Raw genomic sequence first — 27,179 nt, forward strand, 5'->3', positions numbered from 1 at the left:
AGTAGAGTAAAACAAAATTCAAATCAGTCAGTAAACATTTATTAAGTGCCTGCTATGTTCTGGGCACTGTGCTAAGCCCTAGGGATACAAAGGAAGGCAAAAGACATTCGCTTTCATTTTTACCTACTCAAACAACCACAAACTTTTATCTACCAACTCAGACAGGAGTGACCAGCACAATTTACAACAGAGATGGCAGGGTGTGACTACAACCAGAACATGGGAAGATGTAGTTGCCCCATCTTTACAGGAAACATTCCCTCTACGTGGTGTGGAGGTCACTTTACCTTGTCACAAGAATTTTCAGTCTGAGGCTCTTATGCTTTAATCTTTATAATCACTGCAACAGGAGAACCTATGTGCCTAGTTAGAACAAATTCAGGAACCAATCAACAAGCATTGATTAAGCACCTAATATGTGCCAAGTACTGTGTTAGGCCCCAGGGGTACACATATGAAAAATGAAACAATCCCTGCTCTTTAGTAGTATAGACTACTCTGTAATCTGAGCAAACTACAACTGTAGAACTATCTCTGTGTAGTTGATTTTGTTGATTTGATTGACAGCAGCACCCCTAATCAATGGACCCTTGGATAATTTTTATTATACTGCAGCTGCTGCCTCCCAAATTGGCTAACTCATCAACTCGGCTCACTGCCTATTTTACCACCTATTCCTGGTTTCTCACTTGAGCCCAGAAAAGTGATACTGCCTGACTATTAAAGTCTTAGCACAGAAAAATGGAGAGAGAGACAGAGAGAAGCAAAGACAGAGAGAGAGAGAGAGGGAGAGAGAAAGAGCTGGATTGTCTCTGTCTCAAATACTGTGTTCTTCTAGAAGATGCCACACTTCCCTAATACCTCTAGTCCCCTCCTTTTGTCCACCATCCATTCTCCTCCTGGCAAACCAGGCAAGTGAAACTGAAATTGGCAGAACAAAGAAAAATATATAATAATGTCTACAATAATGTACATAAAAATGAGACTAAAATGTAGCTGCGCCCCGATTGTTGTAATAACCAATCTCCAGAACAGGTGATTAGGAATACTTCCCTCCTCTTGGTGAAGAGGTAGGGGACTTTGGAATGGGGTAGATCATTAACTTTGGTAGAGTGGAAAGGGATGAGGAGAGGCAGGAAAGGAAGAGAATAAATGACTGTGGAGTAGAAACCAAAGACTATCAAGAACACTTTAATAATTGTTTAAAAATAAAATTCAAGTTATTAAAAAAAAGACAACCTGACTATAATAAACAAGTGACAAGAGCATACTTTGCCATCTTATTTACATAATCTCCCAAGAAACTTTATTCTTACTGGGTCCGATGCTTCTCAGATTGTTATCACTTTTTGTTTTGGCGGTGGTACAGTGGGGAAAAACCAAGACATTAAGGGAACTGCTGGCTTCCACTCCTCCAGTTCTTCCACTTCCATTATTTCATTCATTTTTTGCTTTTTCTTCTCCCTCTCAGAAAAAGGTGCACTGCAGAAAAAACAGGCCACATGTTATATGACAGCAAAATTGACCTGTACAACTACAGGGAGGCAATCATGATGATGGGGAAAGAGCCCTGGACTTGAAATCAGGAGACTTATTTGAGTCCCAGCTTTGCTACTTGCTGGTGATAGTCACTTTCACTTCTCAGAACCTCAGTTTCCACACCTATTAAATGGTGGTGCGGTGGACAGAACACTACCTCTGGAGTCAGAAGGACCTGAGTTCAAATGTGACCTCAGATACTTACTAGCTGTGTGACCTTAGGCAAGTCGCTTAACCCCAACTGCCAAAAAAAAAAAAAAAAAAAAAAGCTCTTTGAGGGCAGGGATTATCTCCTTTTTACTTCTGTATCTTCAACATATGCCTTGCATATAACAATTGATAAATGTATGTCAGGTTGCTGATTAGTGCAAATAATTAACCCCCTAAAGTGGTCCCATGTATTTGAATTTGCTCTATTGGAGCAGGGCTGGCTAATACTGCTCAGGTCCTGTTTGAATAGATGCCCTCACCATCCCATACAGTTTCATGGAGTCAGCTTCTAGATCTGTCCTTTGCTCCTTATAAGACTTAAACCTATATTATACTTCTCTGTACACACCACATTCTGCACCATCACCACCACCTCCCCCAGTAGATTGTAAGTACCCAGAAGGCAGGGACTGGGTTAGGTTTTTTTAATCTTTACGTCCCCATATTACGTGGCCTTGCATACCACGCTTGCTTAATGAATATTGAATGGACGACTCTCAAATCTATAAGCCCCCACATCACCATATTTCCAGACTGGCTGCCAGTCACTTTCATTTGGGTGTCATGCTGGCACCTCAACCTTAATTTAAAAAAACACCTGTGTCTTAAAAATTGATCTATTTTTCCCTCCTTCCATTTCTACCTCCTCTCACCCCCCCCAAAAAAGCTCCTCCTCTTGCTTTTTCCTATTTTTGTGGTAAAAGTCTATGTTTAGGAATATCCCATTAAGTCAACACTTTCTTTGATTTGAGTAGTTCTGAATTCACATAACTGTACAATCATCTAAGTTGTTTTTTTTTCATAGAATCATCATGAAAGAATGTCTTTTTAAAAAAAAAAGACAGCTAGGTGAAGAAGAGGAGGAAGAGGAGGAGGTGGAGGAGGAAGAGGAGAAGTAGAAGTAGTCAGCTCTTTGAGGACAGGGCCTATCTCCTTTTTTAGCTCTGTGTCTTTAGCATATGCCTCGTGTATAATATACAATTGATAAATGTTTGCCAAATTGAGTTGAATCTTTATCCTCAGTATCCAACCTCTCTCTCTCAAAGCCCTAGGCCAGAATTTCCAACTATCTTCCATAAATCCCCACACATATGTTACACAAGAATTCCTATTCAACATGTCCAAAACTGAACTTATCAGCATCTTGTCCATCATCTCCTATCATCTCATAGGATCTGAGTTCTAATCTCAATTCTAAAAAACGCTAACCTTAGAGTCAGAGGACCTGGAATCAACTCTGCCATCTGTGTGACCTTCGGCAAGTCATTGAACCTCTCTGGGTCACCTATCTTCCACCTGTCTTCAAAAATCCTATCCTGAATTTTATATTTTAATTAAAGACAATTCTAGTGACCTAGAATCAAAACCTCTGAAGACTCTTTGACTGTTCTTTCTCTCTAGGCAGTGTAGAGCAGTGGAAAGAACACTGTTTGGAGTTGGATTCATGTCGCCTCCTTGTTGCTGTTCAATCATATCCAATTCTTTGTGACCCCATTTGGGGTTTTCTTGGCAAAGCTACTGTACTGGTTTGCCATTTTCTTCTCCAGCTCATTTTACAGCTAAGGTAACTGAGGCAAACCAGATGAAGTGACTTGTCCAGGATCACACAGCTAGTCTGAGGCCAGATTTGTACTCAGCCCTGACTCCCGAGCTGGCACTCTATCCACTGGGCCACCTAGCTGCTGCTAGCTGTCGCTTCGTGGGACCTTGAGAAAATCACAACCTTTCTGGGCCTTGGTTTCCTCATTTATGCTTGGACTAGATGACCTTTAAGGTCCATCCCAGTTCTAAATCTATGATCCTAATTGATAAAGTGTTATAATGTAGTCTTATCAATCTCTAAAATTAATTTTTCATTTACCAAGCCACATCTCATCACTAAGATTCAGTCGTTTAGAGAAGTATCATCCCCAAAGTTTAATTGAAGATTTAGCAGGTAAATGTGGAAATGATGATAAAGCCTTACTAATGATATTGTCTTACCCAACCAAAGCCTGGTGAGTCACAGGAGCATCAATTACGAGCTGAAAGAGACCTCAGAGATCATTTAGTCCATCCCCCTTATTATATAGATGAGAAAACAGAATCCTTGAGAAGTAAAATGACCTACAGTCACACAGAATGGAAGAAATAGAATAAAAAAACAGATCATGTAACTCAAATTTTAACACTCCTTTAACCCGTCTGCCTTCTCAACAAAGACTGGAAAAACAAAAAATCATTGGGCAGATTGTGGGCATGCATCCTGATCTGCTTACATAAATAACATAAAAGAATGTAATAATACTCACTGATATTCTTTTGGCAGAGGTTCCAGAGGAATAAATGTATCTACTTTCTTTACATATGGGACTCTGAAAACAATGAAAGGCAACCATAAAATTAGCAAAGATTGGCACTGCACCCAGATCAACATTTGTTTTCACTGAAATAGAAATTCTTTCTATTCTGTTATAGGTGTTACTTTGTTTCATTTTTATAAATGTAACCCTGGGTTCCAGCCTGGTACATTTACATAAGACTATTTTGATGGAGAGACTGATTATTTGGTGTTCGTGTTTCTTGAGGGCCTTGGGAGAGAAGAGATTTCTTCTTGCCTCTAGCACACAAGCTGGTTCTAAGCTCTCTTCAAGGAGGGCGAGAGACTTTGGGAAGATGGAGGCATGAAGAGGAGCCAGGATCTCAATATGTCCCTGATTTCCAGCTAGCTAGACTAAAAATGAATTTCCCCTTGGAGGGTATTCTCATATTTTCTCTCTCTCTCTCTCTCTCTCTGGCTCTCTCTCTGTCTTTCTCTCTCTGTCTCTGTCTGTCTGTTTGTCTGTCTGTCTGTCTGTCTCTTTCTCTCTCTCTCTCTGGCTCTCTCTGTCTCTGTCTGTCTGTCTGTCTGTCTGTCTCTCTCTCTCTCTCTCTCATACACACACACACACACACACACACACACACACACACACCTTACTCCCCATTCACTCTACATTGTCTAGTATATTCTAATCTGTATAATTTCTCTGATTTCCGTATGCAGTCTGCTTGGATAAATGGATTTGTTCACTATTCACTATTTGTGATGATCTTCTTGTAACTACCATTTGGTACAGACAGTCAAGCCTTTGTACAATCCTCTCCCCATTAAGGGATAGGGACCAGAAAAGCGACCTAAACTTAAATCAGTTCTCCCTAGACTAATAACGTTTAAGGGAGCAGACAGGTATAATTCTAGTCTGATATCCCCACTTTAAGGGGAGCAGAACTGGTCAGCCTCAATGCTCCATTCTCCTGCTCCCCTCTGGGCAGGAATCAAAATTTCCCTTGGAGAAGGGTGAAAGAGATTCCAGAGATAACTCTTTACAACTCCCTGCAAGCTGCATTTAGTCAAACCTATGTGGATATACACATAACCTATGTGGGCAAACACACACACACACACACACACACACGATTTACATAAACATCTTGAAATCATATATAAATAAAACAAAAAAAATTTTAAACGAAGAGAGTATACTGGCAAATGGAAAGAACAACCACACATGGAACATTGTACTAAATATCTGATTTTTTTATGTGTTGGTTAGTTTTGCCAGACTAGTTCATTTCCCCTTTGGAATTCTTTGTTATAAGAAATGGCTGGGAATGGAGAGTGGGGGTGGGGGTGAGGAGGAATAAATTCAGAAATGTAGGCAATATAAAGCCAAAAGCTATTAATAAAAATTAATTTTTTTAAAAAGACACAGCACCACACTTTTCCATGTTCTTCCAAAATAAATCCTCATTAATTTCTCATTTTTTTCATCTGCGATTAGCTGGATCTCTTTACTCCAATGAATTTGGGCTCAAACTAGAGCTCAGATTATTTGTAATGGAAATCAAAGGTCAATAGTCTGAATCTGTCTAGAAATTTAAGGGACTTGGAGGGGTGGTGGCCATGAGGACAAAATACTTACTTATCTCCAAATGACAAGGATCCACACATATATCTTCAGTGATATATTAATATATTCCCAACATGCTTATTTCATAGAATCCTATACCCTCAGAGATGGAAAGAACTTCAGAGGCATCTCTTCCAGTCCATAATTGAGCAGGACTCCTTTCTACAAATAGTTATCCAGCTTCTCTGCTCTTCAGCAAAGAGGAACTCATTATCTCCCAAAGGAACCCACCCTATTTTTGGACAATGCTGAGTTAAGATTTTGATGGCTAATTAGACTTGATCAAAGTCACAATCTTTTGGATGGATTTTTTTAAATCTCTTTTGGTCTCCAGCCCATCCCCCACTCAGCTGTCAAATTGAGCATTATAAAGTGAAGGTCTGACTTCAATGAACTGAAATTCAGTAAACTTCAGTGGCTCCCTATACCAGGGGTGGGGAACCTGCGGCCTCAAGGCCACAGAATTTGTTCTGTGAAGTTTGGATTCAGCCAAAAGGCAGCACTTGAGGACCTAGAGAGCCACATGTGGCCTCGAGGCTGCAGGTTCCCCACACCTGCCCTATAACCTTCAGGATCAAATATAAAATCTTCTGTTTGCCATTCAAAGGCCTTCCTGCCTTGGGCCCTACCTATTTTTCTAATCTTCTTACACCTTGCCTCCAGGTACTCTGGGATCCAGTAACACTGACTTCCTTGTTGTTCCTTGTACAAGACATTCAAACTCTCATCAAGATATTAGGAGACACTCCATTTTCCAGAGCTAAGGTCCAGCAAGCAAGCCGTGCCCTGAGTTTGGCATGACGACAATCCTTTGCTCTTAACCTCAGGGTGATCTCAGCCACAGAGATCACAGCAAAATCCCAGAATTGTTTCTGGTCATGAAGCCTTGTTATGAATCAAGCTTGTCTCATCGTTTATGTTACCCCATCATTGTCAGGCCTACAGCTCACTGTGTTGCCATAGGTATAAAGTATTGAGATCTCCCCACATTAAGGAGGCCCCATCCCAGCAGGGGTGGGGCCCCAGAACATGGGTCCCTGCCTGCAAGCCATTTCTCTCACTCTGAAATTAAACTTGTGTTTGATTCCTGACTCTCTAGTCTCTAGCCTGCCTCATTGGGCTCCAGCCACCCACAGTTAGAGACTGGTTTCAGTCTGGTTGACACTCTCAACTCTGTGCATTTTCACTGGCCATCTCTCATGCCTAGAATTTTCTTCATCTGTACCCCCTGGCTTCCCTTGTCCAGTCGTTTCAGTAACGTCCAACTCTTTGTGACCCCATTTGGAGTTTTCTTAGCAAAGACGCTAGATTGGCTTGCCCTTTCCTTCTCCAGCTCATTTTATAGGTGAGGAAAGTGAGGCAAACAAGGTTAAGTGACTTGCCCAGAGTCCCACAGCTAGTATGTGCCTTAGGTCACATTTGAACTCCAGTCCTCCTGACTCCAGGCCTAGTGCTCTATCCACTGCATCACCTAGCTGCCCTGGCTTCCTTCAAGTCCCAGGTAACATCTCACCTTCTACAAGATGTCTTTCCAGGTCCCTCATAAAGCTAGTGCCCTCCCTCTTTTGCTTAGTTACCACGTATCCTGTCTATATCTTGTTTGTACGCAGATGTTTGCATATTGTCTCCCCTGGTTAGACTGTGAGAACTCCTTGAGAGGAGGGACTGTCTTTTATCTACCTTTGTATTCCCAGCAATAAGCCCAGTGCCTGGCACATAGTAGGGTCTTAATAAATGCTTATTGACTGAAATTTTGATGACGATTACCTCTCTCTTAGCTGTCGTGCATTAATACCAATATGTCATTCCCCTATTCATAAAAGGCCCTTAGATTACTCTACCAAATATAAACTCCAGTGACTGGGTTTTAAAAGCCTTTTATTCTGGCTCTATTTCTTTCCTTCACACACTCAATGTTGCCACCAAAGAGGCCTATTGGTCGTTCCCAATACACAACATCGGGTCTCCGGCCTCAGTGATTTTGCATAGTCTTCTTCCAAGCCTAGAATGCACTCCCTCCTGCTCTTACAGAATCCTTAGCTTCCTTCAAAGTCCAGCTCCAGTGCCCCTTCCTATATGAAGCTTATGTTGCTAGCTATCCCCACCCCCGCCACCACCCCCAGATGCTAGTATCCTCCCCCAGAATTTATACTTTGTACATATTTTGTATTTAATTTTCTATTTACATGTTGCTTTGCACTAATAGACTCTAAACTTCTAGAGGACAGGGACTGCTCATTTCTTGTCAATATAAATCCAACCACCACCACCATCACCACCACCACCCCAGTACCTAGCACATAGCTGACACACACACAAAAAAAGGCTTGTTGACAGGACTAACAAAAGATAACCAAATAAACCAAACACTAAAGTACTAGAACTTACCTTGAAAAATTCACTGGCGGTACAGTTGCTCCATGTTTGTAAAAGTGTGGACATTCCTCTGGACGCAAATATGCCTTGTCTCCAGGAGTCAGTTCTGGGAGTCCATTCCTGGGATCAATGTCTATTAGTAATGTACCCCAAATAAAATTACATAAAGATTAAAGATCGACCACTGGTCAGCTCAGAGCAATTGAATGTGAACTGAAAGTGCAAAAATGGATATTTTTCCACCAGAAACAATAAAAATATATGAAGATCATTGCTTCTCCCTTTGTTCTCTTCCAAAGTCTTTTAAGCAGGTAAAATTTTTAATAAGCTGCAACATCATCAACAACAAATACTGAATACCTACAATGTGCATGCTTCTGAGTACAGAAGGAGGATAAAAAGGCATATGTCATAGGGTTTTCCCTCAGAGGGCTTACAGTCTTAGTGGAGAAATTTATTCATGTATTCAACATTTATTAAGCAATGCACCATAATGGAAATAGAACACGTTTAGTATGATACAAAGTAGCATGTCATAAACTTCCAAGAGTTATTACTCTCAGAATAAATATTAACTAATACATAAATGTTTGTCAAATGTCAGATAAATATTAAATAATGAATATTTGTTAAATATGAATGAGTGAATACAGCTAGATAAATAGTCAGAAAAGTTACATAGATTGTATCATAAGGTCAGAGGTACGCTAGAGCTAGCTCAAACCTGCTTGAGGAAGCCGATTGTTAACTTTTTAGTGTGAAATCGATATCAGAAATTGACAAATGATAAAAACCGGGCCTTGCCGTATTATTTTATGAATAGCTTAGACTTAAGAAAGAGATGAGAGAAAACATTAACAATACCAACTAAACATAAAAGTATGTCATAGGTACTTTTTTATTTCCTGGAAAGTTAATTGTTAAACATTTACCAGCACACCCCTGCATAGATAGAGCTGGAAGGAACCTCAGAGACCAATTAATCCAACCCCTTTATTTTTACAGATGAGGAAGGTAGGGCCCAGAGGGGCTAAATGTCTTGTCCAAAGTCACACAGGGAGTAAATGGCAGAATTAGTATTTAAACAGATGTCCTCTGACGCTGACATCAAGTGCCTTCTCTACCATACACACTGCCTCCCTAATGGTAGAACTGAGAGGAACCTTTGAGATAGCCTACTTAAATTCCTTCATTTTGCAGATAAAGAAACAAGACCTAAGAGCTCAACTATATAACCCAAAGTCTGAGGTTTTTTTTTAATTCATATTCTACATCACCTACATTTACCCACATATCCTTCCCTCCTCTTCCCAGAGACCTATCTCATCTCAATTGCTACAAAGGCAGAAAAAAAGGAAAAGCTTGGCAAAGCTAACCAATATATCGACTGAGTCTGACATATACAGCATATGCTCTGCACCTCTGCTGAGGAGGAGGGGAGGTGCTTTCTCATTTCTCTTCTATGGGACCAAATGTGGTTATTATAATTTGTCTTTCAAAACAAATTTACCACCATTTTGTTTTTACATTGTCTTTATTTTCCAATTCATTTCCCCATGCTCCCAGGTTCAAAAGAGATTTGTGGTTCTATTCAAGGAAAGGCCTCTAAAGGGAGAGAAAGACTCTGGGAAGGAGCCAACACTTAAAGGGCCAGGCACCTCGATCATATCCCTAGCTCACTACACTAGAGACTTTGGGGAAATTTCCCCTTGAGTTAGATCTAGGATTCTCTCAGTTGAGCTGAGATGTCTCCCTCTGAGTGGAAAGCTCATTCACTCTTTGTATTATCTGTTATATTCTTATCTGCATGTCTTCTCTGGTATCTGTTTGCTGTCAGCTTAGATACATGGGTTTATTTGCTATTCACTGCTTTGTGGAACTGGCATTTGGTGAGGAGTCAAACCTTGGATATATTGCTTAAGGCACTCCTTCCCTGTTAAGGGATAGTGGTCTGGAGCATAGCTTGAACCTAAACGTTATTTCTCCTAGCCTAACAATACTTAGGGAAGACAGAAAGTTAAAACTCTAGACTGGTACCCTTTCCATGAGGAAAGCCTGATGTCTAGCCTCTGGCACTAATTTTCTGTTTCTCATTCCAGGAATCAAAATCTCCCTTGGAGGAGGGGAGGGGTAGGATGCTGTATTCATGCCTCCCTTGGAGCCATACCTAGACAGACCTTTGTGGACACACATAATAGACATGGGCAACACACACACACACACACACACACACACACACACACACACACCCTACATATGTTAACAAAATGAATTATACATTATACACATAATATAAAATTATTATATATTATGTAGTAATTAAGAATTCATTTGTTTTGAACCCTGTCTCCTTTAGGTATAGCCTTTTAACTTGGAGTCAATGAATTTGTCTTTCTAATATTCTGATAACTGAATTTCAATATAATTGGTTTCCTTTGTTATTATATGCTATTTTATTTTATACATTTAAAACCATTATTCTGAGAAAAAGTCTATGGGTTTTACCCATCCATAATTTAAAAAAAAGGTTAAGAACATTTTCCCTAAGATGATGTTATCATTTCTAAGACAAGCAGTAAAATAAAATCATCTAATAAAATAAAAATGCTACTGTCATGATGACAGGGCAGTCCAGTTTGATACCAGGAAACCAAAGTACAGATCAGAAGACTATGAAATCAATGCAAAGCTATGTCCACAGGGCTCCAGGTCTGCCAAGCCCACCTATAGCCTCCCTATAGGCTAGGCTGGGCACCCTCTTCCCTTAATTAGTGCCCCAAATCCGCTGACTCAATTTCTTTCCAACTTTTTCTTCTAATATTTCAAGCTCCCTTTTAAGCTAGCCTTTGATTGCTTTAGAGAGTGCCTCTAGCAAGAGCTAATCTCACCTTCATACTCTGTGGCTTTTCCCTGTTGATCAAGTGTGAGATTTGTTTACCACAGAGATGGCCTCTTAAAAAATGTAAGGTAAATCCTAAAAGCAGCTAAAATCTCTTTTAAGAGGAATGAAGAATACCAAGGACAGCTCCACCCCATTGGTTACTTAATCCCTTGTTGCTACCAGGTAGAAAAAGCATTACACTGCCCAAGAGATAAATGATCAAAAAAATTAAACAGTTCGTTCATAAAAGAACTGAAAAGTGTTCATATGGATGGCTAGGTGGCAAAGTGGAGAGAGTACTAGCAGCCTAGTGGATAGACCACTGAGAAGACTCATCTTTCCAAGTTCAAAGCCAATCTCAGATACTACCTGTATGACCCTGGGCAAGTCATCTAAGCCTGTTTGCCTCACTTTCCTCATCTGTAAAAATGAGCCACAGAAGGAAATGGCAAACCACTCCATTATCTTTGCCAAGAAAACCCCAAATGGAGTCACAAAGAGTCTGACACAACTGACCAACAATTAATTCAGGCTGTGGAAAGGAAAATGCAATTTTAATGCCTGTAGCTAGTAGAATGTAAGTGAAGTAGAAATACTTTTCTTTGGACTTCAGCAAGGTTTTCTATTAATACCCAACAAAAAGCACACATATGTGATGATTTCAATGCCATATTACCATATTACAAAACTCAGAGGTAAGTAAAAATATGTCTCTACATATGTGCTGTGATTTCCAAGCTGAAAGTAATCCATATTGAGCCTGATTTCCTCCGTCTTATAAAGAAAGGGTTATGTTCCAGTAGAACGCCAACATGTCTATAATGAAATTTATCTTCTTCTCCCCTATGACCTACTCCTGCTCCCATCTTCCCTACTTCTGTTATATAACACAGCTATTATCCAGTTCACCCAGTCTCAAAACCTCAGGCTCATCCCTGCCCTAATGTAATCAGTTCACCAAGTCTCACCAATTTTACCCCTGCAAGTCTCCTGTGTATATTCTCTCCTTTATTGTTTTTTAGTAGACATGTCATTGTGTAGCTAACACTTTAGTACTTTTATGGTCTGCAAGGCGTTTAACAAATTCTATCTCATTTATCCTCACAACAATCCTGGGAGGTAAGTCCATAATAATAATAATAATCTGTAATTCTAATAATAATAATAATCTCTAATTCTAATAATAATAATAATCTCTAATCGTAATAAATAATAATCTCTAATAACAATAATAATCTCTAATAATAATCTCTAATTCTAACAAATCTCTAATAATCTCCAATCTCTAATAACAATCTCTAATAATAATCTCTAATTCTAATAAATCTCTAATAATCTCCAATCTCTAATAACGATAATAATCTCTATTTTACAGTTGATGAAACTGAGGCAAACATAGGTTAAGTGACTTGCCAGGTCACATAGCTAGGAAGTATATGAGGTTGGATTTGAATTCAGGTCTCTTTAAACCCAAGTGCATTGCTCTATCCATGACCCCTTCTACTTTCCTTTGATTTCATCAGCCCAGGTGAGGAATTTCCTGTAAAGCAGATTGTTACCTTCAATGTAATTTATGGTATCAGAAAATTGCTTGGCTCACTGAGAGGTTAACCAAAGTAACAGAGCCTCAAGAGACAGTCAGAACTTGAACTGAGGTCTTCCTGACTCTGAGGTCAACTCCACTAGGTCAGGTTGCCTCTCCTTCCCTTTCCATTTCCTACTATCCCCACTGTAATGCAGGTCATTGCCCTTTCCACAGACAACTGAAGTAACCTCCTAACTGGTCATCCTGCCACTAGTCTCCCTTCCTAGTCCTGTCCATTTCAAATATGGCTGTAAGATTAATCTTCCTGCACAGCAGCTTGAACCTTCCAGCTCCCTATTGCCTACCAAACTCCATGTTGATAGTCAAGGCTCTCCACAAACTGGCCTCACCCTGCCTTTCCCCCTTCCAGCATTATCTCCCATGTACATAGTTGTTTTTATAGTATCTTCCCCCCATTAGACTATGAGATCCTTGAGGGCAGGAACTATCCTTTGCTTCTGTTTGCATCTCAAGCACTTAGCATAGTATCTGGCAAAAAGGAGGTGCTTAATAACTAAATACTAAATAAAATTAAAAACTAAGTAAATAGATAAAATAATAGTTAATAAAATAGAAACTAAATAAAATAAAATATTGGCTTTCCATTCATTAATTCAATAAAATAAAAACTAAATATAATAGATAAAATAAAAACTAAATACTAAAAGTAGGTGCTTTTTGACTGACTGATTACTAACCATCATTCAGTTTCAGACAGCCTGGGTTAATCACCATTTGTCACGCCTTTGCTCATACCATTCTTATACCTAGAACCTCCCCGCCAGCTTTGCCCTTTAAAATTCTCCCCATTTTTCAGGGCCCAGGCTTTCGTCACAGTTTACTTGTACCTCTTTTAAGCATTTATGTCATTCCATGTTATGTTATATTGATTTGTATACATACCTTCCCTTCTTTACTAGACTATAAACTCCTTGAGGTCAGGGGTTCTGTCTTCTGCTTATGCCTCTCTTGGCATCTAGCATAGTCCTTTGTACACAGTAGAAGTTTATTAAATTGAAATGCTTTGATATTTGTTCTTTTTTTAATGGGGGGATTTGGGAAGGAGGAAAAACAGATTTTTATTTGTTGATTAAAAAAATAAAATTTCATTGAGAAATAATTGAATTGCATTGATTAGCAATGCCTTCTCATATGAAGCAGCATGGGACTGGGAAGTAACATCCTCTGACCTCTTAGCACACTGATAGTTCATCAAGGATTTAAGATTTCATCCACGTAGATACTCATCCCACTGACACAGGCTGCAACCTTACTATTACTCAGTAGACAGTTTTCAAGAGTTATTATGACACCAGAATGCAACCTTCACACCCCCACCCCATGGCCAATTGGGTGATGAACCTACCCAGACTTGGCTATGCTTGCCATGGTATGACAGACACACAGCCCAACATCACTAAGTCAGTCTGCCTGAGACAGCAAATGTGTGGCATAGTGGAAAGAACCCTGGCCTTGGACTAGGACTCGGGGAGACCCAAGTTCTAATCCTGCCTCAGACTCTTACTAATTATATGGCCCTAGACAATTCCATGAACCTCTTTCAGCTATGGTTTCTTCTTCTGTCAAATGACGATAAAGAGCAGCTATCTCCAGGAATGTTATGAGGATCAAATGAAATAGAATGTGTGAAATGCCTTAAAAACCCGAAAGCTATTATTATTTTCAACATGGCTATACTGAAAGCCTTTCCAGTTTGGTAGAACTTGCCAAAGCTTAACATTGCCTTCCAGGCTCTTCGTCCAGATTTACAAGGTAGTCTTCATTGGAGGAAGATACTGAAGAACTGAGAAAAATGGGGATGGGGGAGAGAATTACCATATTTTTTTCTCCCAAAGCATTTGTCCAATGTTATCTCTGTTGAACACCTCTGGTACGCACGAAAGACACCGTTGAAATGACACTTTTTTCCCTTATGATAGGTATGAAGATGCCCGTGTCTTGGATAAAAACTCCATTCTGCACCCTTTTGATCTTTGGAAAGACATAAGAAAATCCAGCTATAAACAGTGCTTATGATATCATTCAATAATAAAAGAAAAATTTTCAAGAACTTTACTTGAATGGGCATTCTTAACTGTATTCAATAGCTTATACAGCTTTAGCAAGGAAGGTGATTACTTTCTTTGACCTACCTCAGATCCTTGTAAGCTTTGAGGCGTAGGAAGAAGGGAAGGGGGAAGTTTTTGTTTTTGCTTCTGTAAATAATTGCAACGTAAGGACAAAACATCTTTTAAAAGAAAGAGAGAAAGACATAGGGAGAAAGGAAGGAAGAAAAGGAAGAGAAAGAAGAGAGAGAGAGAGAGAGAGAGAAGGAAGAAAAAGAAAAATGGAAAGCCACAAAAAAATCCTTTTTATTTTTCCTTCTCACTTCAGACCAGCTACACGGCATGAAGGGATACTCTGGAGCGGCAAAAGAAGCTGGGAACTCATCCCATACCAGGAATTCTTCACTTGGGGGCTAAAGACACCCCCCCAAAGCAATCCATGGATAGATTTCAGGGGGTCCATGAACTAGGATGGGGAAAAATAACATTTTATTGTAATTATATTTTAAGTATTTATATGTTATATTTATAATATCAATCTGGGAAGGGAAAACTCTCAAAGTATACAGCCAGAAACTAAAATAATTGCTATTAGGCCATCTTTTGTCTCAATTCTTACCTAGCCCTTAGTCACTGAAAGGACATTGACTCAAAGTGAGGCCCGAGAAAGACCTTAATTTAGAAAGGCCAAGGTCACCCATCGCATCCAGAGCCATCAGACTCTGGAGGAAAGAGTGAGGCTAACAACTCTGCCTCACTTAAATCCAATTCATTCAAAAGTCAAGACGTCATCCTTGTGATGCCATTGGTCCTCCTCAAGAAAGAAGGATGAACAACAATATTTATAACTCTTATATCCATATAAGCTTATAAAAATGTTCTATATTGTATATATAAATACATAAATGTATTGTTATGTTAGATCTCCATATTTATATGTAAATATATTTGGCACATTTACATATTTATAAATTCACATAATATATTGATATAATATAAATGTATGTACTATATAGCAATATTATATAAATTTATATTTGTGTTTGGATATTATATAAATTAATGTTTTATATAGTATATTGTATATAATATATACATTCATATTTACACGTTATATACTTATATAATGTAGAAATCATTTATGTCATCATAATTAGTTTGCTTTGTAATCCTATGTATTTTGTTTTGTAATTTTTAAAGCATTCTTCTGGCTTCACCAGAGGGGTCCATGACACGAGAAAGGTTAAAAAGCCCTGTAACTGGCCCCAGGGCTCTTCCTCCTTGAGCGCACTGCCAGCCGCCACTCTAATAAACTGCTCATCGACATTTTTGCTTTGTCTTGTTTGGGGTTTTTTGTGGGGGAGGTGGGATGTAAGGGGGAGTGTCAGGCAGGCCATAGATCCCACACAAGAAATCCCCGCCCCCCACTGGAGCTCCTCCCACAGTGTACTCCTTCCAGGGACTTTCAGGGCACAGGCCCAGTCTTTGACTTCGCTCACCAAGCAGGATGACTTCCTTTGGATATTCATTCTCTCTGACTTTTGCTACCCGAGCATCATCAAGCACTTGCATGGAAGGTGATGGGTGGGGCTGCAGCTTGGCATCAGCCCCAGGATGACTACAACAGAAGCAGAAAGGACTCGGATATGATTTTGTGCCGGGATGGATCAGGAGGCAGTGAGCTCTGATGGGAAATAAACTGGAGCTAATTAATTCATTTCATACTTATGTGCCTATCCCTATGATTGGAATGAGGCCAAACTCTACCACTTGGTAACTCAGTGGTTATACAGTAATAATGATTGCTCACATCTCTCTAGCACTTCAAGGTTTATAAGGTGCTTCTCTTTCCCCAACCCAACAACCCTTGGGGAAGTACTTTGTCAAGATATTTACATAAATTCATATAACGTAATAACATAATAAATAGAAATCATACATAAATTTAACATACAATAACTATAAACATTATATCAATTTGTATAATATAAAAATATTATACAAATTTATATAACATAATATGTCACATATAAATTATATCAAATTACAATATCATGAATATAAATATCATATAAATTTATGCCACACATTATAATATAAAATATATTGTGCGCATTTATATATTACATTATTATATGATATAAATGTACATATTACATAAACCTGTATTATTCAGTAAAGTTCTGTTTGTATATAAATATTATATAATTATATACAATTCTGCACGAATATTATGGAATGACATAATCATAAGATTGTCCAGAACTCTTGCTAGGTAACCTTCGGATCAGTCGCTTAACCCCTCTTACCTTCAGTTTCCCCAAAATGGAGTCTGAATAATGCTAGCACCACCTAACTCACAGGGTCCATTCTGAGGATTAAATTAGACAATGGATACAAAAGGGAGATGAGACAGCAAAATTAGTTATAAAAAAAAAAGATGGGCTATTTTCATTAATTTCATCAAGTATCCTTTGAGTGCCTCTATGTAGTGTCAGTTCTTTCTACCTTCCCCAGCCTTCTCTCTCCTCTGACACTACCACTGCCCTGGGGCAGTCTCTCATCACCTCTCACCAGGACTATTGCAACAGCCAATTAGTTGGTCTACCTGTCTCAAGTGTCTCCCCACTCCAGTCTATCCTCTACTCAGTTGTCAAACTGATTTTCTTCTGCCTCTCTCTCTCTCTCTCTCTCTCTCTCTGTTTCCTCATGTGTGAAATGAATGTGTTGAACTAATTGATCCCTAAATCTCTTTCTACCTGTAAATCCCACCATCCTTTTATCACCACAGCATGTACTTTGGCAGACAGGAAATGAGGCAGCTGAGCGGATGTGACTAAATCCAGAACTAACACAGATTAAACTATTTGGTTAAAACCTTGATCAATATTATCTTCTCATTTTAAGAAAATTAGAAGGAACACATGAACTTCTAATTTACCTGACTTTTAAAAATCATGATTCTTTTACCTAAGAAACAAGCATCCCTTATTCAATTCTGGCCCTCCAAAAAAAAAAAAAAAAAAGGAGAGCCATAACCAGGGTGAGGCAGTCAGTGCTATGCCCGGGACACTAATAGTAATAATTATGTGCCAAGCACTGTGCCAAATCCTTTACAAAGACCGTCTCATCTGATCATCCCAATGACCCTAGGAAGTAGGTGCTGTTAGCATCTCCAGTTTACAGTTGAGAAAACTAAAGTAAACAGAGATTAAGTGTTAAAATTAATCCCAGGGTTGCACAACTAATGTCTAAAGCCAGGCTTGATCTCCAGTCTTCGCAACCCCAGGCCCAGTGCTTTATATACTTGCCACATCTAGCTGCCTGATTGAAAAAGTACAAAAATATATTACATAGCACCATAGTAATTTCCCTTTCCCTCATGTAAATGACTTTATTCTAATTACTCATTTATTGTTTTTTAAATCATCAATTACAAAATTAATTTCAGGTGGGTTTCCTACCGGATCTCCCAAAGGAATCTCCCTATGGAAGTGTCCATGAGTGTTTCCTCTAATGAAAGCAGAGTATTTATTTGCAGATGTCACTATCTTAGTTATTTAACTAAGTTTCCCGTATGTGAGCTAGTTGAGTTTAGTAGACTTAAAGTTAGAGACGGTTAGCTCTAACCCTTCCCCCCAAAAATAACTCTCTGGGAAGAATTTTCCAAATAAACATTTCCCTTTAATGGGAAGCATGTTACTTGGCAATATCAGAACCATCCAGGTGGAAACTGTCACAGTCAATATTGGTTTGGCTTTCTCTGATCCTTCCAGCTGGAAGTGGTCTCATCTTCATCTCATCTAACATGTTCCTCTCTTCTCATGAATTTATTATAGTCTGTGTATAATAATTATCTATCTACATGGCTCATCATTGCCTTCTAATAGATTAAATTCTTTTTAGCGTTGCATTGTGCCTCCCTCCCCACCCAATTTAGGGTTCTTTAGTACAATCTGGCACAGCCCGTTTAGGGACTATTACTAACCATTCATAAAAATCTGTTGAATTAGTTAATGTTTGCATGAATGAATGTTCAGGCTGGAGGAAACCTTAGAAATCACTTGGTCCAACTCATTTTATAATTGAGAAAAATCAGTACAATGACTTGACTTGCCCAAGTTCACATAGCCATCGGAAGAGGTAACATGTCAACTCTGTTTGCTTCAATGATAATTTGATTGAATAATAATTTATTAATAAGAACTATCATTTATATAGGTTTGAAAACTACTTCACTATGTTAACTGATCTGATCCTCACAACAACCTAGCAAGGTAGGTGCTATTATTTTATAGATAAGGATGCTAAGGGTAAGTGACTTGCCCAGGATCATAGTCAGTGAGATTCTGCAGCAGGATGTGAACTCAGGCTTTTTTTTTTTTCTGCCAAAATAAGGTTTTATATTGAAAAGCACTTAAAAGACACTGAGGAATAAGACATGAGACTCCACATCAGCAGGTCTCAAAATTCACATTCTCTCCACTCAGAGTTAGTTGCCCCTGCTACACTTTAAATTCAAGTTTTCTTGACTACAAATCCAGAATTCTATCCACTATATTATCTAACTGACTCCATATTCAATGTGTGAGGTATTATGCTCAGTGTTAACCAAGAATTTTTTTTAAATGACAAATGACATTGTCCTCACAAGATCTGAAAGGCAGGCAAATTGTGAGTCCACTGGAAGAAAGTTTATGGCTGCCCTGGTATGGATGATTTGTACCTCACCTCCTGGACCCTTCCCATCTCCATGGATATGAGAGTAGCAACAGGACAACCCCACCCCAGCCCCATCTCCTTGGAGATGAGCAGCATCGGGACACTTAATTTGATTCTAGTTTTTGAGAGTTAGAGTTTGGGAAGATGATCCAGCCCCTAAGTATTTGTGAAGGAATTGTGAGTCCTGTGTAGGGTCATTATGGAAGCTGGGTGATTAAGAAGGGCAAAGAACACCCACCAAGTATAGACTCTTGAAGCTTTGTCCTTTTGAATGTGGCTGGCATTCTGGGATAATGAGTCAGTGTCTTTCTCAAAAAATGTTAGCCAATTAGTCTTGAGGCAGAGAAATAAAGTAAGAAAGGTTAAGTTCAAAGGAGAGCATGAATTAGTCCTGAGATGGAATAGGAGAATGGATCCCTAACTGCTTTTCAGTACTTTAGGTCCAGATTCCTTAATGGTTCTTGGATGATCAGAGACAGCACCGGAGCTGGCAAAGGTCAGTATACTCCTGTGAGCCTTCAAGACCGAAGAGAGTTTGTGCTTTGGGTCTGAGAGCCAATCTTCATGGGAGGGACCTCAGCATTTCCGTGGGCTGAGGAGACAATCAGCCCTGGACAGATTTGATATCCGAGACAATGAATTCTGAGCCATGTAGTTTCCAGAGGAAACAGAACACTCAGGGAAAACCCAAGTGATCCAGAGCTTGGGGAGTACTTGAGAGTAATGTTTGTCTAGCCCTCAGTATTCTCCAAGCCCATTATTTCCTCCCTGGTTTCACTTTCTTCCCTTCCCACCCCTTGATTCTAGTCAGGGGTGTGCTCCTGAACGTTTAGCAACCAGCCCTCCAAAACCATACCACGATACAAGATAAGTTTATTCTACATTATTAACATTGTCTCCATCACTGTCTTAAGTCTACCAGGAGTGGGGAACCTGTGGTCTCGAGGCCTTGGGTCCTTGGGTGCAGCCTTTTGACTGAGTCCAAGTTTTACAGAACAAATCCTTCTATTAAGGGGATTTGATCTGTGACGTTTGGATTCAAATTAAATCTCAAAGTGCTGTAGAAATAGTTTAGATTCTAGACAATCAAAACAATCAATCAGGCATTGATTTGTAAATTTGCTGATTTCTGAGGGGTAAAATACACTGAAAATGTATAATTGGCTTGCAGTTCACCCTGCACCCAGATCACCTTTACCCTTCCTTATTACCCTACTTATTGACTCTGTAACATCACCATGGATTGAAGAGTAGCATTAAGGAGGCATCCCCTGATTCTAGCTTTTAAGAGTTAGAGTGAGTATGTATGGGAAGTTGGTCCAACCCCTGTGACACTTCAGCTTCTCCCCCTATCTCTCTGCTTTCCTTTCTGACTCTTTTACTAGCTTGTCTTCTTCCCCTTACCCACTAACTTTGGTCTTTCTTCAAGCTCCTTTCCTGGTCTGATTCTCTCTATATTCTGTTTTCTAAAAGACTCATCTACTTGCAAGGCTTCAACTACATGCAGATAGTTTAAATATATTTAAGATAAATATGTTAAATATTAAAATATTTTCAATTTCCTCACCTCTAAAATGGGGAACACGATACTTATGCTAGGTCAAGCCTGCACAACATACGGCCTACAGGCTGCTTGCAGCCTGCCAAAGGATTTCAGGCTGCTCACAAAAAAGTGTAGAGGATGTAAAAGAAAGTAAAGATCTAACAAGCGCTTTGTCCATGCCCTGCTTAACCCGCTTTCTGCCAGTCACTATTGTGTCTATCATGTACCACTGTACGGTCTCTCCTGTTTGTCAAGTGAAGCACGGCAACCAACCATCTGATCGATGATGGTTTGTCTCCAGTCTGAGAGGAGCAAGAGTCGTATCTTTTCTGCGGCCTATTTTAATTTTGGCCCCTACCTACTGCCAAGTTGTGCAGGTCTGTGCCAGGTGTTGCAGTGGATACAGCACCAGGCCTGGATTAAGGATGACCTGAGTTCAAATCTGGCTTCAGACACTTCCTAGCTGTGTGACCTTGGGCAAGTCACTTTACCCTGTTTGCCTCAGTTTCCTCATCTATAAAGTGAGCTGGAGAAGGAAATGGTAACCCACTCCAGTACCTTTGCCAAAAAAAAAAATCCAAAACGGAGTCATACGGAGTCAGACATGACTGAAATAACTGAACAATGACAGTGCTCATGCTACCTAGCTCACAGGGATGTTGTGAGGAAGGTGCTCTGTAAATCTCTAAGTGCCACAGAAATAGGGTATTACTATGTAAAAGTAGGGATCTGCTGGAGCCAATTTGAACTAGATCAGGGGAGCCAACTGTTCAGTTTTCAGTATGAGGATTTATATCGCAGAAATTGACAAATACTCTAAATCAGGGTTTGATTTCTTTTTTGTTGATTATCTCAACTTAAGAAAGTGATGGAAAAAATGTTAATGCATATTAAATTTAAAAGTGTGTAGTGGGTACATTTTCCCCCAAAAGCCAGTTGTTAAACATTTACCAGCCCCCCCTTGTATGAATATGAGTTGTGTAGGCTATTAGCTCTATTAGGCTAAAATGGTTCATAGATCTTTATCAGACTCTTACTCAGGAGGAGCATCTCTTTGGAGGTGATACGGAAGACAGCAGGGACAAGCATCACATTCAGCAGCAGACGAAGGAACAGGAAGTGGATTGACATCTACTGCCCTAGGGCCCTGCTCCTTAGGCTCCTGACCGCCATCGCCGTTAGCACCTGCCACAACATATTTCTAATCCTTTAATTGCATTTTCAAAAACAGCATTCCATTCAGTATTTGAAGCACAACTAACGTGGGAAGGGCCAAGCTCTAATTACAAAATATATTTTGCCTTTCCTTCTTTTCTTTTCACTGAAACACTTCTCAAAAGAGCAGTCTACGCTGCTTCTGGATAGCGCGATAGATGGAGTGCTGGGGTTTCAGAGTCAGGAAGACCTGAGTTCAAATCCTGACTTAGTGGGTGTGTGACTTTGGGCAAGTCACTTAACATCTCTTTCTCAGTTTCCTCATCCGTAAGACGGGGATAATAATAACATTGACCTCACAAAATTGTTGTGAGATTCAAATATAAATATGTATATATATATATATATATGTGTGTGTGTGTGTGTGTGTGTGTGTGTGTGTGTGTTTCTTTATGTATATGCACATATTTGTTACTGTTGTTCAGTTATTTCAATCATGTTTGACTCTCTGTGACGTCATTTGGGGTTCTCTTGGCAAAGATACTAGAGGGGTTTGCCATTTCCTTCTCCAGCTCATTTTATAGATGAGGAAACTGAGGCAAAAAGGGTAAAGTGACTTGCCCAAGGTCACACAGCTAGGAAATGTCTGAGGCCAGATTTGAACTCAGGTCATCCTTACTCCAGGCCTAGTGCTTTATCCACTGCACCACCTACCTCCCCATGCATATATATTTTGTTTATTTATATATATATATATATATATATATACACATTATATAATCATGTCAATATATTAAAAATCATTTATACATATATGTATATATCACTCAGAAAACCATAGAGCACTATATAAATGTTACCTATCATTACTATTATGACAGTCCCCACTTCTATTTCTTCAGGACTCTTCCATTCCTCCCTCCTCCCCCTATATCTATACTGAAGGGGCTCTCTCCAGGACTGAAGACCTCCTCGTGGGGAAATCCAAAGGCCTTTTCTCAGTCTCCAACTTTCCACTCTGATACCTATCTATCTTCTTTTAAATTTTCTCCTTTCTTAAAAAAAAAAGTGCACTCCTATCATGTTCCCCCCCATAGAGCCCTCTTGTAACAACCACTGCCTTAACTTCTGTGGCACTGCACCTTCCCTTGCTATCTCTATCTTTCTGCCTTCTTTTCCGACTCTTTTACCAGCTTCTCTTCTTCCTCTGACTCACTAACTTTGGTCTTTCTTCAAGCTCCTTTCCTGGTCCTCTTCTCTCTATGTTCTGTCCTCTAATGGGCTCATCCACCACTCTCATGGTTCCTACTCTATGTAGATGGATTAAGTGTATTTAAGAAAAGGCTGTTCATGAGAGACAGCATTGTGTACTGAGGATCAGAAGGACCTGGGTTCAAGTTCCCTTCCTCTGATATTTCCCGGCTGTGTCAGAACAACTCACTTGACCTTTCAGTGCCCCAGGCAACTGTCTAAGGCTGTAAATTGCAGATAAGGTGCCATATGCATTCAAAGGCGGAGTTTCTTTGCTGGGTTCCCCATATACCAATGAAATCACAGTTCTAGACCCCCTCCCCCCAAAAAGTGTTTCTAGTGGCAATGTAGTAGAAAGATGACCTGGAATCAGGTCCTTACTACATGTCATCATGATCATGTCACATAGCGTCTCTCAGCCTCAGTTTCTTCCTCTGTAAAATTTGACTTCCAATGTCTTTCCAGTTCTAAGTGACTATTGTTCTATACCAGCTCTATACCTCTCTCCCACACTCTATTACTGAATCCAAGATTCACACAGTAGGTTTGTAAAATGGACTGATGGTGGGGAGGAAGGAAGGAGGGGCAGAAAGCCGGTAGATCAGTTAGAAAGCTTCTACAGTAGTACAAATGACAAGCAATGGGGGCTTCTTAGAATAACGACAAGGGGCATGGAGATGAAAGAATGGAATCCAGATCACAGAATTTAAAAGAGAAAGGAACCATGGAGTCCACCACACTCATTTGACAGATAAGGAAAATGAGACACAGATTAAGTGGATTGTCAAGGGTCACATGACTATTATCTGAGGTAGGAACTCAAGTCCTCCTGACTCCAAGTCCAGTGCCCTGTCCACTGTGTCTTAATGCCTCAGAAGAGATGCTAGGAAAGATGAAACCTTGTAACTGACTGAGGTGTGTGTGTGTGTGTGTGTGTGTGTGTGTGTACATGTGGAAAAATAAGGAATTAAGAATAATTCAAGGTTGCTTAGTGACTTGGAAATGGATGCTATCATTGACAGAATTAGGAAGGTCAAGAGTGGCAGGTGATTGGGAGGAGCAAGATGTATGAAGAAAATAGCAAACCGCTCTAGTATCTTTGCCAAGAAAACCCCACGGACAGTACGGTCCATGGGGTCATGAAGAGTTGGAAAGGAGTGAACAATGACAGGGGTGTGTAAGTAGGGTGGGGAACAGGGAGTTTGGTTTTAGAGAGAAGGTGTTTTAGTCAAAAGCAGGACATTCAGATGCAGAAGTGCAAGAAAGAGATCAGGACTTGAAATATAGATTTGGGATTCCCCCCACCCCCTCCACATAACAGGGCTAGGCTATGAGAGTAAATGCAATTTATGAGGGCTTGAGCAAAAAGAAAGAAGAGGACTGAAGACTGAACCTTGGCCATACTTGGGTATCCAATTCGACTTTTTCTTTTTGGATACTGGGTCTCCCTATCTCACCCATGCTAGAAGTGCATCCCCCATTGGTATCATGGGCTCATGGGCCTGATCCTCTTGGGGGCTTACCATATTGGTGCTAAACTTAGCTCAGATACTTAATTGTCTTAGCCCTATTGCAACTCAGAACTCTCGAGCTCAAGAGATCCACCAGCTTCAGCCTTCTCCAAGTGGAAGGGATTATACGGATTCACAGCCACACCCAGTTCAACTTCTTAAAAAAAAATTATGAAGCACTTTCTAGGTACAGAGAATGTACCAAAGATAACATAAAGCCCTGTTCTCAAGGAATTCACCATCTAAAGTGCAGAAGGACGATGGATGCTCTTGCTTCAATTTCCCAACTAAAAAGAACATCTCATGCCTACCTCCTCCCCATCTCTCTTGGAGTGCTGCCAGAATGAATAAAGAAAGATAAGCCAAAGTGTCTAGATTCTAACCTTTTAACCCTAGATCTTGCAGAGCTAAGGCCAATCATTCAATTTTCCCTTTCCACTGATCAATAATAGAACATAAATGCTACCCTGGGGAGATTCACATCGATCAAACTAATCACCAAGCATTTATTAAGTACCTACTCTACATCCGTCACTGTGCTTCTAAGAATACTGTTGTTCCAGAAGTAAGACAGTTCATGTCCTCATTCCGTTGCACCTTGCATTCCATTCCATTGATAAATGTTCACAGATAAGTCAATACAGGGTAAATAAATACACAGTGATGATGGCAGATGGAAACACTGGGGGAAACAGGAAAGGCCCCCTGAAGAAGGAAGTCTTTGAGCTGAACCTTAAATGGAGCTGGTGGTTTCAAGAACAGGAGGTGATAAGGGAGAGCATTACAGGAATGGGGAAGAGCCTGGGTGAAGACAGGAAGGCAAGAGAGAAGGTGAACTACTGAAAACAGCAAATAGCACAGCGTTTCTGGGTCACGGTATATAAGAGAGAGTAATGTGCAATCATCCTGGAAAGAAAGGCTACCAGCAGATTGTGGAGGATTTTAATGTTAAACAAAGGAGTTTTTGGTTCTATGCCAGAGGCAGTAGGGAGCCACTAGAGCTTCTTGAGCAGGGGAGTGACATGATTATGTTGTTCTTCAGTCATATCTGAGTCTTCGTGACCACGTGGACCATAGCTCACCACTCCTGTCCATAGGGTTTTCTTAGCAAAGATATGGAAGTGGTTTGCCATTTCCTTATCCAGTGGGATAAGGCAAATAGAGGGTAAGTGATTTGTCCAGGGTTACACAGCTAGTAAGTGTCTGAAGCTGGATTTGAACTCAGGTCTTCCTGATGGCGCGCCCAGCACTCTAACCACTAAGCCACCTACCTGCCTCCAAGGTCACACAGCTAGTTAGTATTGGAGGCTGGATTTGAACGCAGGTCTTCTTGACTCTGGGATCAGGGGTCTACCCACTGAGCCATCTAGCTGCCCCAGTGACATGATTAGACTTAATGCCAAATATTCATTCGGCAGCCCTGTGGAGGATAGATGGGCAAGGAGAGAAATCTCTCCATTGGAGCCCCCTCCCCACCTCCTTAGGCGATCTGATAGGGGTCCGTCCCCACCTTCATTCTCAAGAGGTTAGAGATGCACCCCCATACATCCCTTATTTCCCTCAATAATCACTTACAGATCTACCATCAATGAACGAGTCAACCAATAAACATTTATTAAGCACCTACTGTGTTGCAGGCAATGTACTAAGTGCTGGAGTCTGCATTAACCTATTGCCGACCTCTTCCCCAACACCCCTCATTCCCAACCATGACCCCCAAATTGTCCTTCATAAGTCTTCCTACCATTCTCCTTTGCCCCCTCCACAACGACTGATCCGTTGGGCTCCATCACTTTATGGCATCTGTTGGAATCAAGGGACCTAGAGCCAGGCCAGCTTGAGGCTTGGAGGAAGGTGGAGAACCCCGGAAAAGCAAGAGACTTCCACGTTCCCCCTCCCTGGTGGAAGCAGGGCAGCGTTCTCTGGTCTCCGGGTTACGGGAGGTACTAACTGTATTCTCACGGGGGGGGGGGGGGGGAGGCGGAGCGTGGAGCATGGCAAGGAGATGGGGCTGCTTCGCAAGGGATTTTCTCCTTTCCACTTGTAGTGGAAGCTCCCTTTGTCTAGAAGTTCCCTTTGTCCTTTTGTTTTTCTCCAGACACCTTCAGAACGTGTTGTCCCCTTCCCATTCTTCCAGGCTTCTGTGCCCACTCGAGTGTGATGCAGTTTGAGGACGCTACTTAAGAGAAAGAAAAAGAAAAGAAAGGTTTGTAGGCGGGGACGATGGGATCTACTCGCAAGGAATAATTGGACTTTTCATCCGCAGAATGAAGAAGAGAAAACTATTTGTACCACGGCCTGATTCGCACTGACTGTCGGTCGTTGCGAGGACAGCCGGCGCTTCATAACATTAAAAGCTCTATTCGAGATTTTTAAAATATCATTACCATTCATTACTGTTCAATTAA

General features: G+C 40.3%; 1 protein-coding gene across 1 annotated transcript; it reads right to left on the reverse strand.

Annotated features, from left to right (window-relative positions):
• Nucleotides 1-1,175: 1,175 nt before the first annotated feature.
• Nucleotides 1,176-26,689, reverse strand: SPATS1 (spermatogenesis associated serine rich 1). Its single transcript, XM_036766211.1, has 7 exons — nt 26,516-26,689; nt 21,892-22,039; nt 16,089-16,207; nt 14,360-14,515; nt 8,070-8,190; nt 4,041-4,103; nt 1,176-1,482 (listed from the first exon to the last, which is right to left on the reverse strand). The coding sequence occupies exons 1-7, from the start codon at nt 26,559-26,561 to the stop codon at nt 1,332-1,334; spliced, it is 804 nt and encodes a 267-aa protein (XP_036622106.1). The 5' UTR covers nt 26,562-26,689; the 3' UTR covers nt 1,176-1,331.
• Nucleotides 26,690-27,179: the final 490 nt, after the last annotated feature.

This window comes from Trichosurus vulpecula, chromosome 7 (genome assembly GCF_011100635.1).
Source record: "Trichosurus vulpecula isolate mTriVul1 chromosome 7, mTriVul1.pri, whole genome shotgun sequence".
Classification (NCBI taxonomy): Eukaryota; Metazoa; Chordata; class Mammalia; order Diprotodontia; family Phalangeridae; genus Trichosurus; species Trichosurus vulpecula.

Bases quoted from the DNA above. Each gene is read 5' to 3' on its own strand.
- SPATS1 (XM_036766211.1), bottom strand. From the start codon at position 26,561: ATGGAGCCCAACGGATCAGTCGTTGTGGAGGGGGCAAAGGAGAATG. The intron at 22,040-26,515 runs GTAGGAAGACTT...ATGTTGTGGCAG, and splicing joins GGAGGGGGCAAAGGAGAATG to GTGCTAACGGCGATGGCGGT. The intron at 4,104-8,069 runs GTAAGTTCTAGT...CATTGTTTTCAG, and splicing joins CCGCCAGTGAATTTTTCAAG to AGTCCCATATGTAAAGAAAG.